This window comes from Sylvia atricapilla, chromosome 24 (assembly GCF_009819655.1).
Source record: "Sylvia atricapilla isolate bSylAtr1 chromosome 24, bSylAtr1.pri, whole genome shotgun sequence".
Lineage (NCBI taxonomy): Eukaryota > Metazoa > Chordata > Aves > Passeriformes > Sylviidae > Sylvia > Sylvia atricapilla.
This window is the reverse complement of record NC_089163.1, coordinates 828,302-844,216: the sequence shown is the minus strand read 5'-3', so window position 1 is coordinate 844,216 and position 15,915 is coordinate 828,302. Positions and strand designations below refer to the sequence as shown.

The window sequence follows — 15,915 nt, the reverse complement described above, 5'->3', positions numbered from 1 at the left end:
CAGCTCACATCACAGGGTGCTGCTGTAAGCTGCTCTGGTCCAGGCTGAGCCTTTGGGTGCTGCTTCAGTGCAGCTTTTAGAGGAAATTTCGAGATGCCAGAGTCCAGCGAGACTTTTGGTTCAGATTTTTTTGTGCAGCACACCTGGAACAGGGGCTGCTCAGACTGCAGCACTTCCAGTGTTTTATAACGTGTTTGGAAAAGGGGAAGGGAGAGAATCCTGGGTGACTCGTTTCATCAAATATTTATCCTCCCTTCCAACAGGTGTTCAAGAGCAAAGCTCTGGAGCTCGGGGAGAAACTTCTGCCAGCCTTCAACACCCCCACTGGAATCCCACGTGGAGTCATCAGCCTGGGCAGGCAAGGCACACGTCCCCAGCAGCATTCCCTTCCTTTAGTGCTGGGCATTTGGGCAAGGAGCAGCAGCAGCTCCTCGGAGCTGCTCCCTCCAGAGCAGATTCCTCGAGGTCATTTGCTTTGCCAGCTCAGACCTTGGCACAGGTCAAACCCTGCTGTGTTTTATTAATCTGGGGCTGTCCACAGTCTCTTCCTGTGCCTCCTGACAGGGCTCCCTGCTGCAAAGAGCATTTTTCCTCACTCCCCTTCTCTTTGAAAGGTGATTTTGTAGTCTGCTCGTGGCATGGGTTTTTGCAGTGTGCCCAGCTAGATGCATGTGAATTTATCCAGGAAAAAATGGATTTCAAAAACTGGAAAAACTGGGCAAGGGAGTGGATGGGACTGGCAGAGAGTTTTGGTGCTGGAAAAGGGGGGAGAACACAGCACACAGCCCTCAGCCAGGCTCTGTCCTTCCTCAGAGCCCCAGAACTGAGTTTGGTGATGTTCTCGTGGTTCAGTGGATCCCTGCAGAAGGTCTGGCAGAGCTGGGGCTGCCCTCCTGCTCCTCGGCTCTCCTGGCAGACAACTCCCTGCCAGAGATTTGGATTTGCTGGTTCTGATGCCCCCAAACAAATCCCGAGGATGAGAGCTGAGGAAATGTGGGTTAGCCAAGCCTTTCATCCTCACCTCTTGCGAAATTCTCAGTGTCATTATCCAGCCCTTAGCCCAAATCTCCTCCTTGGCTCTGCAAAGCAAAAGATTTCCAAGTGTTTGGCTCACTCAAATATCACTGTCACCCCTCAGTTGTCTGCTGTGCTCCTGATCCCGGGGAAAATTGGAGCCACTGTAATTGTCCTTTTGTACAGCACACACATCCTGCTTCCTCCGTGCCTGATAAAGGCTCTGCATAGAGTAACCTTTCAGAGAAATGCCAAACCCTCCCCTGCCCTTTGTGAAGACAATTGAAGCAGCCTCTGCCTGCTCAGACATTCCCAAAATGTTTTGCTGATGACCTTGAGTGAGAGCTGAGAAAATGGCCAGAACACGCAGAGCCCCCAGTGCTGCCTCTGGGGCCGGGAGGGTGTCCATCGATTTAGGGGCAGGGATGGAGGGAGCTGCAGCCACAGCCTGAGCTGCTGCAGGAGCACCGTGAGGATTCCCAAACCCACGGGGAAAGGGAATTATTCAGCGTGCAAGTGGAGGCAGAGGTGAGGCTGGAGACCGCCCTGACCCAAACATCAGCGCCAGAGCAAAGCCCGGAGGAGTTTTGCAGCAAGGAATTCTCTCTCCAATCCTTTTGCGAGGATGTGCTGATTCCAGAGAGACCTCAGCATCCCGAGAGGAGGAGAGCCCTGCTGCCTGGGTGGGCCTCTGCTGGTGGCAGCTTGTGGGAGTGGGTTAAGAAGGACATTGAGGAATTTGAAACCAAAAAACCCCCCTGGCCCCGAGTCAATTGTGCACATTCATTTTCGAGGGCCCAAGCACAGCTCTTCCCTGAGCAGCTGCCTTTATCTCTCGCTGTCACCTTGTCCTCTGGGCTGCCCTCTCTGCTGCTGAGCTTCCCCTGGCTGTGTCCTGTCCCAGGCAGCCTGCCTCCCACCCTGCTCAGCTCCTGCAGTGCTCTGGGTGCTCTGGGCTCTCCTGGGCCCTCTGCCCCTGTGCTGCAGCCCTGGCCCTGCTTCTCTTCACCCCTTAAATCCCCTGTTCCTCCACTTTGCCCCTCCTGGCCTCTCTCCCGCCTTGGCACTGCTTTTGCTGCTCTGGCTCCCCAAAGGGAAGGCAACTCCACATTTATCTGGGAGATAAAGGAGGTCCTGGGCATATTCTTTCCCCTTGGAGGCCAAGGTCCTCTAAACAGCAGCTTCCTGTGAGCTGTTACAAACCCCGGTTTGTGCAGCCTGAGGAGATGTTTTCCTGCAGGAGGTGCCTGAGGCTGCTGTGCCCCGGGGACACGCTGCACATGGGCTGTTTCCTCCAGAGCCCTGGGCAGCAGCTCTGCTGGGGTTGTTTGAGCCAAGGCCGTGAGCCCATTCCTCATCTAACGCCTCTTGGTCTGGAGGCAAACAAACCCCTCGGGACCTGCCACGCTTTTCTCTCCCTCACAGCCAGGGAAACTTCTTTATTTTTAAATTTTTTTTTTTTTCCTTTTCATGCTCAGAAGGATCATTAGTTGTAACCTCCTGTAAACAACAAACCCTTCTCCCTCTCCCAGCCAAGTTTCCCGGCGCCATCTAGTGTCACCCCCACCCTTCCCTGTCCCTGGGAACTGTCACCTCCCCGGGTTCACTGCCAGGAGATGAAAGCTGAGGCACGACCCCTCCGAGGTGGCTCTGGGGCAGCACCCAGAGGTGCTTTGGGACCCAGTCCTCACATCCAACCCTGCATCCTCCAGGACATTGTCCTGTCCTCCTCCAGAGAGGCCCAGGGTGGATACCAGCAGGATATTTTATCCCGAAATAGGCTGTTTTATATCTGTGGAGGGCAGGGTGGCAGTGCTCTTCTAAAGCTGTTTTCCAGCTGAGCTCTTTGGGAGGGATTCCTCTCCCATAAAATGAAAAACAAAAATGCAGTTTGTGCAGTCTGTGTGTTAGCCCAGTCCTAAAGAATCTCTGGATTCAGCTCCATCCCACTGGGACTGCTGCTGAAAATCTGTGTCCTAAATGTGTGTCCTTTCCTGGTGACACCTGGGCTGCAGCACGAGCACCTGGCCAGGGGCAGGTTGTGTTTTCCTGGCCCTGAGGGCTCCCTCTCCTCTCCTTGCAGTGGCATGAGCTGGAGCTGGGGCTGGGCATCTGCTGGAAGCAGCATCTTGGCGGAATTTGGGACCTTGCACCTGGAATTCCTGCACCTCTCCGAGCTCTCTGGCAACCCAGTGTTTGCAGAAAAGGCAAGTAACCCCCAGCCTGGGTTTCAGGGGCCTCCTCATCCTCCTGGGCTGCTTTTCCCAGGGTGGGTGAAGCTGTGTGAGGTTTACCCAGAGAAGGGCACAGCCAGAGTGTGGCCATCAGGTGGATGCAGATCCCTCAGGAACCGCAGCGGGGTAAAACCAGACAGCATTGGCAAAAAAAAAAAAAAAAAACCACTCAAAAATGGTGTTTTTCCAGGATATGTCCAGTGCAGATCTGTCAGTTGTGAAACAAGGAGGGAATCTGAAGGAGAGGCAGGAAAAAAAAAGAGGAGGAAGAAGCTGGGGGAGCAAAGTGGAGCTGGGATGGGAAACAGTGAGGGTGGGATGAGTGAGGGAATGTCACAGGAGGGAAAAGCAGAGGGAGAAGGGAAACAGGAAACTGTGGGAAGATAAAGAGAGGCTGGTGATGTGAAATAAAGAGACAAGGCTGAGGTTCCTGAGGACAGGGAGAATGACACATTGCTCCCAGGGAGGGGGAGCTGAGGAGAGGAAAGGGAGCAGTGCTGTGGAGAGATGAGGAAACACTGGAGATGCACTCCTAAAAACCAGAATTATATCCTCTTTCTGGGTTCAAACCACGGCATTTTGAGCCAGGGGCAAACCTCTGTCCCCAGCCTGAGAGATTTTCCTCTTCTCCTCCCAAACCCGTGGAGTGAAAAGGGCAAAACCTTTCTGATGGACTCTCCTGGGCTGATGTGTGCACAGAAAATGGATCACATCCACCCTGACAGCCTCAGGGAGGGAAAATGTGGGATGTGTGGGCTCCAAGAGCCCAACCTGTGGGAAATTACTGCAGAGGAGCAGATCAACTCAGGAGCTCCCAGCCTGAGACTTGGGTGATTTTAGCAGGAATTAAAGTCCATCCGTGTCCTTTATCCAAACCTGTCATTAACATGGCAAGAAGCTCCTAAACTCCAGTAAATATTATGGAGCCTGACAAGTTCCTTGGAAGCCCCGGCTTAAGCCTGTAGCCAGCTTTTGGTGTGCAAATTGTCTGATTTTGTAAAAGGTTTAGGGCGAATTAGCTGCTCTGTAGGTTATAATAGAATATTTATGCTGCATGGAATTTAACTGGGTCCCTTAAGGGAAAGGCCTATTGGATTTAATGGGGCTGAGACCAAGGGAGGCTTGAGAGAGTTAAGTGCTGGCTGTTCTGGGGTATTAAGGGAACTGTCTGTTGTTGAAATTAAAGGCCCCAATTCATCACGTTAAGTGACCACACGGTGAATTGAAGTGCTGTGTGAGTCACTCCTCCCTGCCCCTCCTTTCCCTTTGGATCATGGAAAAAAATCACCCCTGGCATCGCTCACCTCTCCCATTTCCAGATCCCCAGTCACAGAATCACATTTGGGTTTGGAAGGGACCCTAAAGCCCATCCCACACCCAGGGACACCTCCCACTGTCCCAGTGCTCCCAGCCCTGTCCAGCCTGGCCTGGGGCACTGCCAGGGCTCCAAGGCCAGCCTCTCTGGGCACCCTGTGCCAGGGCTCAGCACCCTCCCAGGGAACAATTCCTGCCCAATCTCCCATCTAGCCCTGGCCTCCTTCACATTGAGGCCATTCCACCTGTCCACACCCTTGGGAAAAGTCTCCCTCCTCTCCTGTAGCCCCTTTGGGTTTTGGAAGGACAAGGTTCCCCAGGATTGTTTCTGGTCCACGGCAGTGAGCTGAACTGGGGCTTTGCAGAGTTTGCAGAACCATTGGTGAAACCCCCAGAGCTGGATAAAGCCTGCAGCCTGTCCCTGCCCTGTCCCACAGAGCTGTCCTGGTGCCAGGCTGGTTCCAGGCTCAGCTCAGGGCTGGGGGGTGGATCCCTGCCCTCCTGGCACAGAGATCTCTGTGCTGAGCTTGTCTCTCTGTGTTTCTCTGTCTCACAGGTGATGAACATCCGCAGGGTCCTCAACAGAGTGGAGAAGCCTCAGGGCCTGTACCCCAACTTCCTGAGCCCGGTGACGGGGAGCTGGGTGCAGCGTAGGTATCCCCCTGCCTCCCCTCCTGCCCCAGGGAGCAGCCAGGGCCCTGCAGGCTGAGGAATGGGAGAGAAGCCAGGCTGGGCAGGCTGCGGGGCAGGAATTGGGACTCTCAAATCCCCAGCTGGAGTGTCCCAGCTCCAGAGGGACAATCTGGGTGTCCCTGCACACGGGACATCACACAGGGAATCAGAATCACAGGGTTGGAAGAGACCTGCAGGATCATCAAGTCCAACCCAACGCTGACCTCAGCTAAACCGTGGCACCGAGTGCCACATCCATAAATACACCCACAGCCCTGTGGGATCCTGCACTCAGCACAGAGATCCTCCTCCAGAGTGGCTGCAGCAAGTGAGGAGCCACCTGGAGAGGGTCTGCAGGAGCCTGGGATCCCCTCGGATCCAGGGATGAAATCTCCTGTGCATTCCTGTTACCATGGTACTCCTGCACAGACTGGGGGAGGAAGGAAGGAGGAGATAGGAACATTTTCTTGTCTCCTGTTGGGGACCCAGCACTGGAGATGTGGCACTGGGGAGATGCTGCTCCGGTGGGCAGAGGGGAGCAATAATCAGGGAAGGTCTTGGAGAGAGCAGGGGAGTTGTGGCAGCTCCCAGGGCAAGGTGACACACAGGAACAGACTGTGCCCCTCCTCTCGGGCCACCCAGGGACACAAGTTGGCCCTGTGGCAGGAGATGCCACTTCTGCAGCTGTGCCCTGATCTCTGCCCTCCACTTTCTGCTCAGTTATTGATCTGCTTGTTCTGGCTGCTGGATTTGATGTTGTCAAAGTCTCTCTCTGCAGAGACTGGTTTGAGCCTGTCAGTGGGTGACATTTATTATCTGGGCAGGTTACCTGGAGTCCTCGCATTACCTGGTGTCCCCGTGCTTTGTTGCACTTTTTGCTGGGCTGGATCACTCCAGACCTTCCCCACTGCTGCTTTCATGGCTCTGGTGGCAACAGGCAGGAACAGAGCTCTGGCTGTGAGCAATCCCTGACCTTTAACTGGCAGGGCTGGTCCCAGCAAAGTGTCTGGGATGCTCACAGTTGGCCCATTAAACCAGAGCTGCCCTTTGGTGCTGTGAGGAAGCCCTCATTCATCTCTTCTGCCACGAATTCAATTCTGTTTTCTGCCTGCAGACCTCACTGCATTGCCCTGAACTGGCTGATGCAAAGAGGGACCTGTAGGTGCTTTTCAGAGCACATTAAAAGCAGCCTCTGATTGTGTTGGGACAGGCAGATCCCTGCCAAAGGCCTGGAAATCTCCTGACTCCAGCCAGACTTGGACGGGCTGTTTGTTGCTCGGGGTATGACCTTGGCATCTGACTCCATATTCCAGGGAAGGAGAAGAGAGATCTGCCCCTTCTGCTTCTCCAGTGCTGCTGGGGAGAAACAGATGAGGACCTGAGCAGGGAGGCATCTGCAGCCTCTCCCCAGAGGGGCCAGGCTCTCGTTTTCTCCCTCATCATTAAAGCTCTTTGCAGGAAGCTGCTTTCCTTGAAATTACTGTGATTTCCTTCAAAGGTGTCTCTTTGACCTGGCTGGAGGAGCTGTACGAGGCTGAGGAGCAGCTCTGGCAGTGCAGTTGTTACCTGTGGGAAATGAAAGCGCAGCCCCCTGCTGAAGGCAGGGATTGATTTATGCAGAGAGCCCGGGAGGCAAACGCTGCCAGGGCTGCTGCCATATGGAAAGCAATTATGTCCCAGGGCTGCAGCTTTGGTGAGTTTGTGAATGACACACTCAGGATCACAGGGCTGCTCTTTAAAAGCGAGGCTGCGTTTGCAAATCCTCTGCCCCGTCTCCTCGCACGGAAGGCGGCTGTTTAATCTCATTGTTTTGCCAGGGATTATTCCCTGGATCACTGGGCACTGTGTGTCAGGGATGTTTGCTCTTCAGGTCAGGAAGATGATGCATGGCTGCTGCTGGGAGGATTCAGCATTTGGAATAAGCCTCGGGACTTTATCTGCGTGCAGAGAGAGGGGGAACAAAAATCTGAGCAGCTCTGAGCACCTGCTGCAGTGCTCAGCTGGGGAAGGAGGGTGGCCACTGTTAATTAACAGGGATGGCTCAGGCCGGGGAGGGTCATTTGTCTTGCTCTCCTAAAAATGAGAGTGCTTGACTGCTTTAAGGAGTGAGAAGGCCGCAGTTCCCCCCGTGGTACAGTTTGAAGCTGTAAATCCATCCAGCAGCTCCCCGCAGGCACAGAGCTGCAGCTGTCAGGCCCATTTCACACTGCGATTCCTCAGCACCTCCTGGAAGGTCAGAGCAGGGGCTGCTCTGAGCAGACAGCTCACAAACCTCGTTCCTGCAGAGGAGAATATGCACTGCACATCCCTGTCCCTGACTTTATCATTTTAATGTGCCAGCAACCCCCAGCCTTCCCCGGGGCTCAGAGTCCCTCTCTGAGCCAGGAATACAAATGGCAAAGCCCAGGAGTGTCTCCACAGCCCCTTGCTGGCAGCTCTGTGGGATCCAACGCCTCTCCTTCCTTTCCTGAGGCAGGGAGACAGCTCCCAGGGGCTCCATCGAGATGGAAATCCATCAATACCCACCACTGCTTTTGGTTTATGAGGGAGGATTTATGATGATGGCTCCATAAACAGGAAGCATCTTCACGTTGCAGTATAAATAACTTGTAAAATAAGGCCTCTGAATGGTTCTGGTAAGGGATACTAATGCTCTGGAAAATGACAGAACATTTTTCTCCTGATTGCCCTTTCCACCTTTCTTCTTTTCTGAAAAGCAATGCTGCAAGCTCTCCCCAGGAAGCTGGGAAGAGGAAGGAGAGAACAAGAGCATTAAATAGGACGTGATTGTTTCCCTTTTGTAGAGCAGCTGCTCCTTGTACATCATGAACCTGAAGCTCTTTTCTGGCTTTCCCACCACAGACCACGTCTCCATCGGGGGCCTGGGGGACAGCTTTTATGAATATCTCATCAAATCCTGGCTGATGTCAGACAAGAAAGACTCTGAAGCTAAAAAGATGTACGACGATGCCTTGGAGGTGAGGAGCCGGGTGCTGCTGTGTGGTTTTTGGGGGGTCACGGTTCATAAGGAGCTTTCAGACCTTCAGAACAAGTCTCTGGGTTTCCTTGGTACTCACTCCCGTCACTAAGTGACACTGAGTAAGTTTTATTTGCTGTCCACTCTGTTAAACCCTGATCTTCATCCCTTCAGGCAATAGAAAAGCATCTGGTGAGGAAATCTGCAGGAGGCCTGACCTACATTGCGGAGTGGAGGGGTGGCATCCTGGATCACAAGATGGGCCACCTGGCCTGCTTCTCGGGGGGCATGATTGCCCTGGGCGCCGAGCACGCCCCCGAGGAGAAGAGGCAGAGGCACAGGGAGCTGGCAGCAGAGATCACCAGCACCTGCCACGAGTCCTACACACGCTCAGGTACCTGGGGGGCGCTGGGGGCACCCCAGCCCCGGGACATGGGGCACTGGGGGGTCTTCTGTGCCTCAGCAGCATCTGCAGCCCTGGTGGGGCTTTTCACCAGCCCTGGTGGGGCTTTTCACCAGCCCTGGTGGGGCTTGTGTGGGCTGCATGGAAGGGACAGAAATGTGCTTTGTGCAGCAGCAGCTGGAGCACAGGGACAGGCCCTGGGAGCTCCTGGGGCACAGCTGGGAATGGGGTGAATCCTGTGCTGCCTCCCAGGCAATCCCAGCAGGGCTCCAGGCTGTCCTTCCACATCCCTGGGCAGGCAGCAGGGGAGGACAGGCAGGGGTTCATTGCAGAGTGTCCCTTTATGGAGCAGGGCAGTGCTGGAGACCTGCAGCTGCTGCTGGGAACCAGGAAAATGGAGTTACTGAGCCTCTCCAAGTGTCTGAGGCTTCATTGCACAAGCTCAGGACAATTTCTCTCACCACCCAGGGCTCTGGAGAGCAGTGAGTGAGGGCCTGGGTTGGTTCCCTGCCTGCAGGAGCTGCTTTGGACACCCCTCCTTTCTTTGCAGGCATCTCTGCAGCTCCTGTGAGGCTGCCAAGGTTTTTCCTACCCAAAGCCAACATTCTGATAACAAACCCAGGGCAGTGGGTTTATGGGCTGAGCCTTCCCCATCGTCCCCATCCCTTCTCTCCAAAGGCTCTGCCGAAGACAAGGCTTCACAAAGCGTGCCCCGAGCGGCACGAGGGCAGCTGGGAGGTGTCCCTGTGGTGCCCTGGCAGTGACAGAGCTCTGTGTGTGTGTGTGTTGTCCCCAGAAACCAAGCTGGGCCCCGAGGCGTTCCGCTTCGACGCGGGCAGTGAGGCCATGGCCACGCGCCTCAGCGAGCGCTACTACATCCTGCGGCCCGAGGTGGTGGAGAGCTACATGTACCTCTGGAGGCTCACCCACCAGCCCAAGTACAGGCACTGGGGCTGGGAGGTGGTCCAGGTAAGGCTGGACACAGGGCACAGAGCTCTCCGCGGCACTCGCTGTGTTCCTGCAGGAATCTCGGCTTCAAACGGGGGAAGGAGAGAGAATTAATTCAATTGTGTTAAATGTTGGGAGACAGCAGGAATGCTCCAGGCCAGGTCGTGTGGGGCTCTGAGAAGCTTGGTCTAGTGGAAGGTGACCCTCTCCATAGCATGGGACTGGGGGATTTTTAAGGTTCCTTTCAACCCAAATTGATCTCAAACCCACGAGCCATGGGGCGGGATCCCAAACCCGTGAGCAACGGGGCAGGAATACACCAAGTGCCTCAGTGCAGTGTGTTATCTCCACTGTGGATGTTCTCTGCTCCCCTGTGGGCTGCTCTGCCATCAGTCCATCAGCCAGCTCAGGTGGCTGCTGTTCCCCCTGCTGCTGTGCCATTAGAGCCAGGCTGGTTCCCTGGAGTAACCCCACACTCCTCAGAGAGGCACAGGAGACCTGCAGCTGGGTTTGGGATGCAGCTGACGGTGGTGGGTGGGTCACCCCACTGCTCTGGGGGTTGCTGAGGGCTCTGTTCCTGCCCCAGGCCCTGGAGAAGCACTGCAGGGTGGAAGCTGGCTTCTCTGGCATCCGGGATGTTTACAGCACCCCGCCCATGCACGACAACATGCAGCAGAGCTTCTTCCTCGCGGAGACTCTCAAGTAAGTCTGGGCTCTCAGGGGTCTTCCAGAGCAGCACAACTCCTGCAGCTGCTGCTTCATGAGCCTCAGATAATGAGGGGGAAGTCTTCTCCTCCCGGGGAGGGGTTCCTGCCCAGGGCAGCCGGCTGAACCACAGGAGCTTTCAGGATCTTCCCAACCCATTCTGGGGGGAACTGCGAAGCTTTGGGAGTTTGCTGCTGCAGAACCTCTGCTGCCATTGCCTCCCTGGAGGTTCCTGCCCGGGGTTTGAAGGGCTCTGCTGTGATCCAGAGCTGGCTTAAGGGGAAGGGTGGGGATTTTCCAGGGAGTTGGGAATGTGTGACGTGTAGAGAGGCAGCACATCCTGCTGCCTGTGCCTGCCTGGAGTCCCTGCTGAGCTCCTCTAACCCTGTGTCTGTGTCCTGTGGCTGCAGGTACCTCTATCTTCTGTTCTCTGAAGATGATGTGCTGTCCCTGGAGGATTGGGTGTTCAACACCGAGGCTCATCCCCTGCCCATCAACCACACGGACTTTAAAGCAGCAGTGCAGCCCTGAGGCCCCTGCCCAGCTCCTGCTGCCCCAGCCTGGGCACACTCTGCTTTTCCTTCCCATTGAAGGAATTCCTGTTGTTCCTGAAATGGTGTTTGGGGGCACTAGTCCAATTCCGGACAGTATTTTCTTGGGAAGATGAACCATGACTAAGCACCTTCTTTTCCTCTGTGAGGAGCTCTGTTAGGCTGATGATGAGATGTTTATTCTGGGCCATACTGTACACAGTTCATAGACATTCCTTTATACAGAGAATTTATATGAAATCCACTGATTTTGCTTTATAGTGGCCAAAGGACTGGAAGTTTGCCATAAAATAGACTTTACACACACACATACACACATCCTCCTTTCCTTTCTCCGTTTCATTTCTGCCTTTTATCTGCTCTTGGATTTCTCACCTCTGCAGTGAACAGTTCTCAGTACTCTGGGCTTTCTGGTGCTGGGCTTTGGGGGCTCCAGGAGGGACAAGGGAAGGAGGAGGGGGAGTTGTCCTTGGTGTGGGATTGTTGGGATGGCTGAGGAGCCAGCTGAGAGCTCAGGAGTGAGGAGAGCACAGGGAAAGGTGATGTTTTACTGGGGAAATAAGAGGATCAGATCCTCCACAGACAGGAGCAGCCTCAGGTTGGAATTTGCAGGTTTCAGGCTCTGCTCCTCCTTGGGGGACTCGAACCAGCCTGATCCCTGCTGGAGGAGTGACTGGAGCAATCCAGGAGGCTCCTGGAGAGGACTGGTGATAAATTCCTCCTCCAGGGGACACAGGAGCCAACAGAGGGGCTCAAAATGAAGATCCAAGGCAGCTCTGGCCATGGCTGGTGAGTTCAGCGTCCTGGGGGCAGCAGGGAGGGGGAAAAGCTCCACCTCTGGACCTCTCCAGAGGGGCAGGTGACAGCCCTGGGGACCAGGTGACCCTGCCTGAGCAGGGACAGGGACAGGGGCACCCCAGAGGTCCCCCCAGCCTCAGCCATTCTGTGACTCTGTGGTGTCAAAGCTGTAACTAAACCAAAACTTGGCTGCAAAATCCTTGCTCCTGATGTATTTTTATATACTTTTTTTTCCTGTGCTCTTAAAACACATTTGCCACCCATCACATCTCATTTAACTTTCCTTTATCGTTTCTTTTTGTGTTTTTCTACTTTTATTTGGAGCTAAATGTTACGAGTCACTTGTAATAATTTTACTGCTGTAATAGTCAGATCTGTGAAACAGAATAAAAGTCTTGTAAAATAAAAAGCCTGTTGGGGTTGATCCTGTAAAAGATGCTTGGAATGAGAAAATGCTGGTGGATTTAAAGAGGTTTGTGCAGTAGAAGTTGATTTCTAGGGGAATCTAGGCAGTGTTTGACAGCAATTCCCAGCTCCCTTAAACTGCTGGATCTGGGATCAGCATTCCCTCTGATCACTGCAAAGCTCTGTGGCCCTGGGGGATGGAACATTTCTGTTCATTCCTGTGACATCCTCGTGACAATCAGTTCATTCAGCAACTTGGTGGGGGGAAAATAAAGTTGCTTTGAGCAAGTTGTGAAAACAGAAGATGTTGTTTCTAAATTCCTGCCTTTGTAATTCCCCGGGAGAAATAAGATTGTCAGATGGGGACTTAGCATTATCCCAGGGATAAAGCTGCTGCCTGCTAAGCCTGGCCTAGAGGAATGGTTATTGGTAAATAAACATCTTGGGAGTGAGCTGTGTTATCCGGGAGATTTGGGCATCGGGAAGCTCTTGTAGCTCAGAGGATTTTGATAATGGATTAAGGGAATTTCTTAAATAAGAACAGCCTGCTCTTGGAATAACAGGGAACACTTTGCCTGGCAGAATTTAAACTCCTCCAAAATAAACAGGGTGGTTCTGGTTTCCTTTAGGAACAGATCCTGCTGGGAGCTCCGTGCTTGGTTCCTATTACACACAGGTGAGTGAGGAGCATCCCACACCCTCCAGAGGAAGTTCCCTGCAGCTCAGTGGCCACAGCACAAAGCTGGAGGTGTCTGAGGTGCCCTGAGGAGGCACAGCTCACCCATGACCCTGCTCCCAGGAGTTCCAGGGCAGGCACACAGCAGCTTCTGGCTGCAAGCGGCCGCGCTCCAACGTTCCCGATGGTGCCAAGGCAGCTCTGCCAATCCCTCTGCCTGGGCTCCCAGATATCCCCTGAAATCCCCAGGCATTAATCAGGCATCAGGCCGTGTTTAGCAGGAGTTAAGATTTACTCCCAGGATCAGCTTTGTTCCAAAGCCTGGCCTTGATCCGCTCCAGGGATTTTTGTGTCCCGCAGCAATGAACGTGAGGGGAATGTTTGTCCTGCTGGTGCCCTGAAATGCTTCTGCTCCTGCCTTGGCTGGCTGCTCCTGCACCCTGCAGCCCTCCCTGTGGGAGCAGGGGCTGAGCCCACCCCAAACTCCTCCTGCCAGGTGGGATTTTCCTGCCCAGAGGGAACCCCGTGGTTTCCAGGCTTGGAGCAGGTGAGTAACTGGAGTTACAGTGAACCAGAGGTTTGCCTGTGAATGCCCCATGGAAAGGATCTGGGGAGATGTGTGTCCTTCAGTGCTTCCTGCCTTCCAGCCTCAGGTTTGTGGGAATTCTGTTGTTTTTTGGTCTTTTTTTTCCCTGCTTGCAATGCCACCAGCCTGGGTTATTGCCCATTTCCCCTGGAACATTCCACTTCTACTTCAGAAGCTGTGATTACCATCTTAATTTTCACCATCAGAGCTCGTGGCCCTCTTTTATATCAGAAGGAATTTCCTGTGAATGAAGTTCTGATAACAAAAAGCTGCATCAGTGGTGGAAACTCTTCCCTGTCACTTGTACCACCACGGGCTGCTGTTGCCTGGCCTGCACAGAGGTAAGACAAAACCATCCAGAAAACAAACGCACCTTTTTGTAACCCACACTTCATTTTTAGAGCATTATTAAATTCCCTGGGAAGGCTTTCAGCAGAATTGGTTATTGGATTCAAAAGCCTGGCAGCCAGACTGTTTTTCCACATGGGTTTTGATCTGATCCCTTTATCTGATTGTTTCAGATGTGATGCAGGAGCCCCTGACTCTGCCAGGGCCAGCAGAGTCCCAGCAGCTCCTCCTGAGCACGGCTGAGGCTTGGGCTCTCTTCCCTCTGGAGCCTCCAAAGGGATTGTGCTGCAGTCAGGAGCCCTTTCCATAAAACTCCTGCTCCCCCTTGGAAAGGATTTTGTGTAGGGCTGCATCCTCCTGCCAAGGGAAGGCCAAGGAGGAGTTGGGAATGCAAGACACAGGAACTGGCTCCTGCCCTGCAGCTGAAGGGTTTGCTCTGAAATGCCTCAAACTCCCATTTCCTTTGCTGGCCGTGCATTTTATGGGATGAACACTCTGATTTCCATGTCTGTGAAGCTTTATCACCTCTGGTTTTCTTGTCCCCTTCAAACCAGACCTGGATGCTCTTCCTTCAGCAGTTTTTCAGCCCTGCTGCTACCAAACCCTCACCACTTTTTATTATTTTCAGCCCAACTTTCTCTCCTCTGACCAAGGGGAAATCTGAGATAGTTTTTCCTGCTAGGTGGAAATCTTCCCTGTTATTATTTTTAGGATTCCCTTTGATCCAGGTGTGCCTGGGTGGGCCCCTCAGCAGATGTGTGGATATTTAACATTCTTCCCCAGTGCTGTAATCCCAGGACCAGGAGTTGCTGGGTTTGTTCTCTTTCGAGGAGCAGCAGCCAACCTGAATTATTTCACCTTTTGGTTTTCATTCTCTTTCCCACCAAAGAATTCCCCCGTTTCTCATCTTTATGTGGCGGCTGATGACACTGGAGATGGCTCAGGTGTAAAATGAGCCCTTCTGCCTCTCCTCATCCAAACAGAACCACCTCCTGCTCATTTCCCTGACAAACCAGGACATTTCTCCTGTCCCAAACCCATGGAACAGGGTTTGTGCTGGGTTATTCCAGGGAAGCAGCAGCTCTCGCTGCCCAGGCAAGTTTTAAAGCACATCTGCTCCAAGTGCTGAGCTCATCCCCACCTGTCCCTGCTCCCAGATGTCATTTCCATGCTCTGCTAATCCTGTTCCTCCCCACGGCCCCAAGCCATGATCGGAGCAGAGTTTCAGGGAAGTTTTCCCCTGTGCTGCAGCTGGCAGAAAGAACTTTCTTCTTCCTCCCTCAGTGAATCACAAATACCTCACTTGGTTCCAGTGCTGGGCTGCTCTGCCTGGTCCTGTCCTCATCCTTCCCTCCACCATCCTCCTCCACGGCTTGGTCATGCTCTCGCTCATCTCCATCCCGAGAGTTCTTTAAACCTAGAAACAAAAACGATTAGGCAGGCTTAGGATACAGCAGAGCTTCAAAGGATTAAACGCTGACGCTCCCTGCTACCCTCGGAGAGATCAAACACTCGCTGCTGTTGGCCCTGCAGCAGAAATCTTCCCCGGCACTCGGGGGATTGGAGGAGCAGGAGGATGAGGAATGGGGAGGGATTAAAACGAAAGAATAAATAAAAAATGTTTGTCTCGGCCCAGCCGTCTCTAAGGGACAATGTGACAGCAAACGCCACGGCCGTGTGGAGGGCACTGAAAACATGGGGAGGTTGGAAAGTTTTGGGGTGGAAAAGACCCAAAATGTGGCATGGTGATAAAAAATGACCCCAAATGTGGGGGTGATGCTGAGCACCATCACCCCAGAGCTGCCGAGTCATTCCCATCCCCTAATTCCCATCCTAGGGCTCAAACCTCGGCGGAATCACTGCAAGGGAACCCTGCTTTGTTCTTTAAAAATACCCATTTTTGGCAGCTCTAACCAAGTAAAAGTGCAGGGTGATATGGCTGGTTCTGGCAAGTGCATAACAAGCTGAGGGTTTTGTTCTTTCTGGGAAAAGCTTAATTAAGGACCAAATGCCAGTGTGGAAATGTGGGGACGGGCACAGAGCCCTCTCTCTCCCCATCGGTAATAAAGGCGAAGCCCTCAGAATACTGAGGAGGTTCATCCCTCTAAGAGACATTTCAGCCCAAAAAGAGCTTTTTCCTCCACTACCGCCGGTCCTTTAACACTAAACCGAGATTTTATCCTGACGAGTACCCCTCATTTATCACTAAAAAAGAGGTTTTTCTCTAACCGAACGACGTGCATTTAACACTAAACCACGGCTTCTCCTTAGCGGCTGCCGCTCA

General features: G+C 53.4%; 1 protein-coding gene across 2 annotated transcripts in view; it reads left to right on the top strand.

The window, feature by feature from the left end:
• MAN1C1 (mannosidase alpha class 1C member 1) overlaps positions 1 to 12,025 on the top strand; it is a 56,419-nt gene extending 44,394 nt beyond the window's left edge. For both annotated transcript variants that reach the window (XM_066335044.1, XM_066335045.1), the window contains exons 5-12: positions 264 to 358; positions 3,098 to 3,221; positions 5,119 to 5,212; positions 8,097 to 8,212; positions 8,386 to 8,605; positions 9,411 to 9,583; positions 10,149 to 10,264; positions 10,678 to 12,025. In XM_066335044.1, the coding sequence (XP_066191141.1) occupies positions 264 to 358; positions 3,098 to 3,221; positions 5,119 to 5,212; positions 8,097 to 8,212; positions 8,386 to 8,605; positions 9,411 to 9,583; positions 10,149 to 10,264; positions 10,678 to 10,798 (1,059 nt within the window). In that variant the 3' untranslated portion in view covers positions 10,799 to 12,025. The remainder of the gene's footprint in view (positions 1 to 263; positions 359 to 3,097; positions 3,222 to 5,118; positions 5,213 to 8,096; positions 8,213 to 8,385; positions 8,606 to 9,410; positions 9,584 to 10,148; positions 10,265 to 10,677) is intronic.
• The last annotated feature ends 3,890 nt before the right edge of the window (positions 12,026 to 15,915 follow it).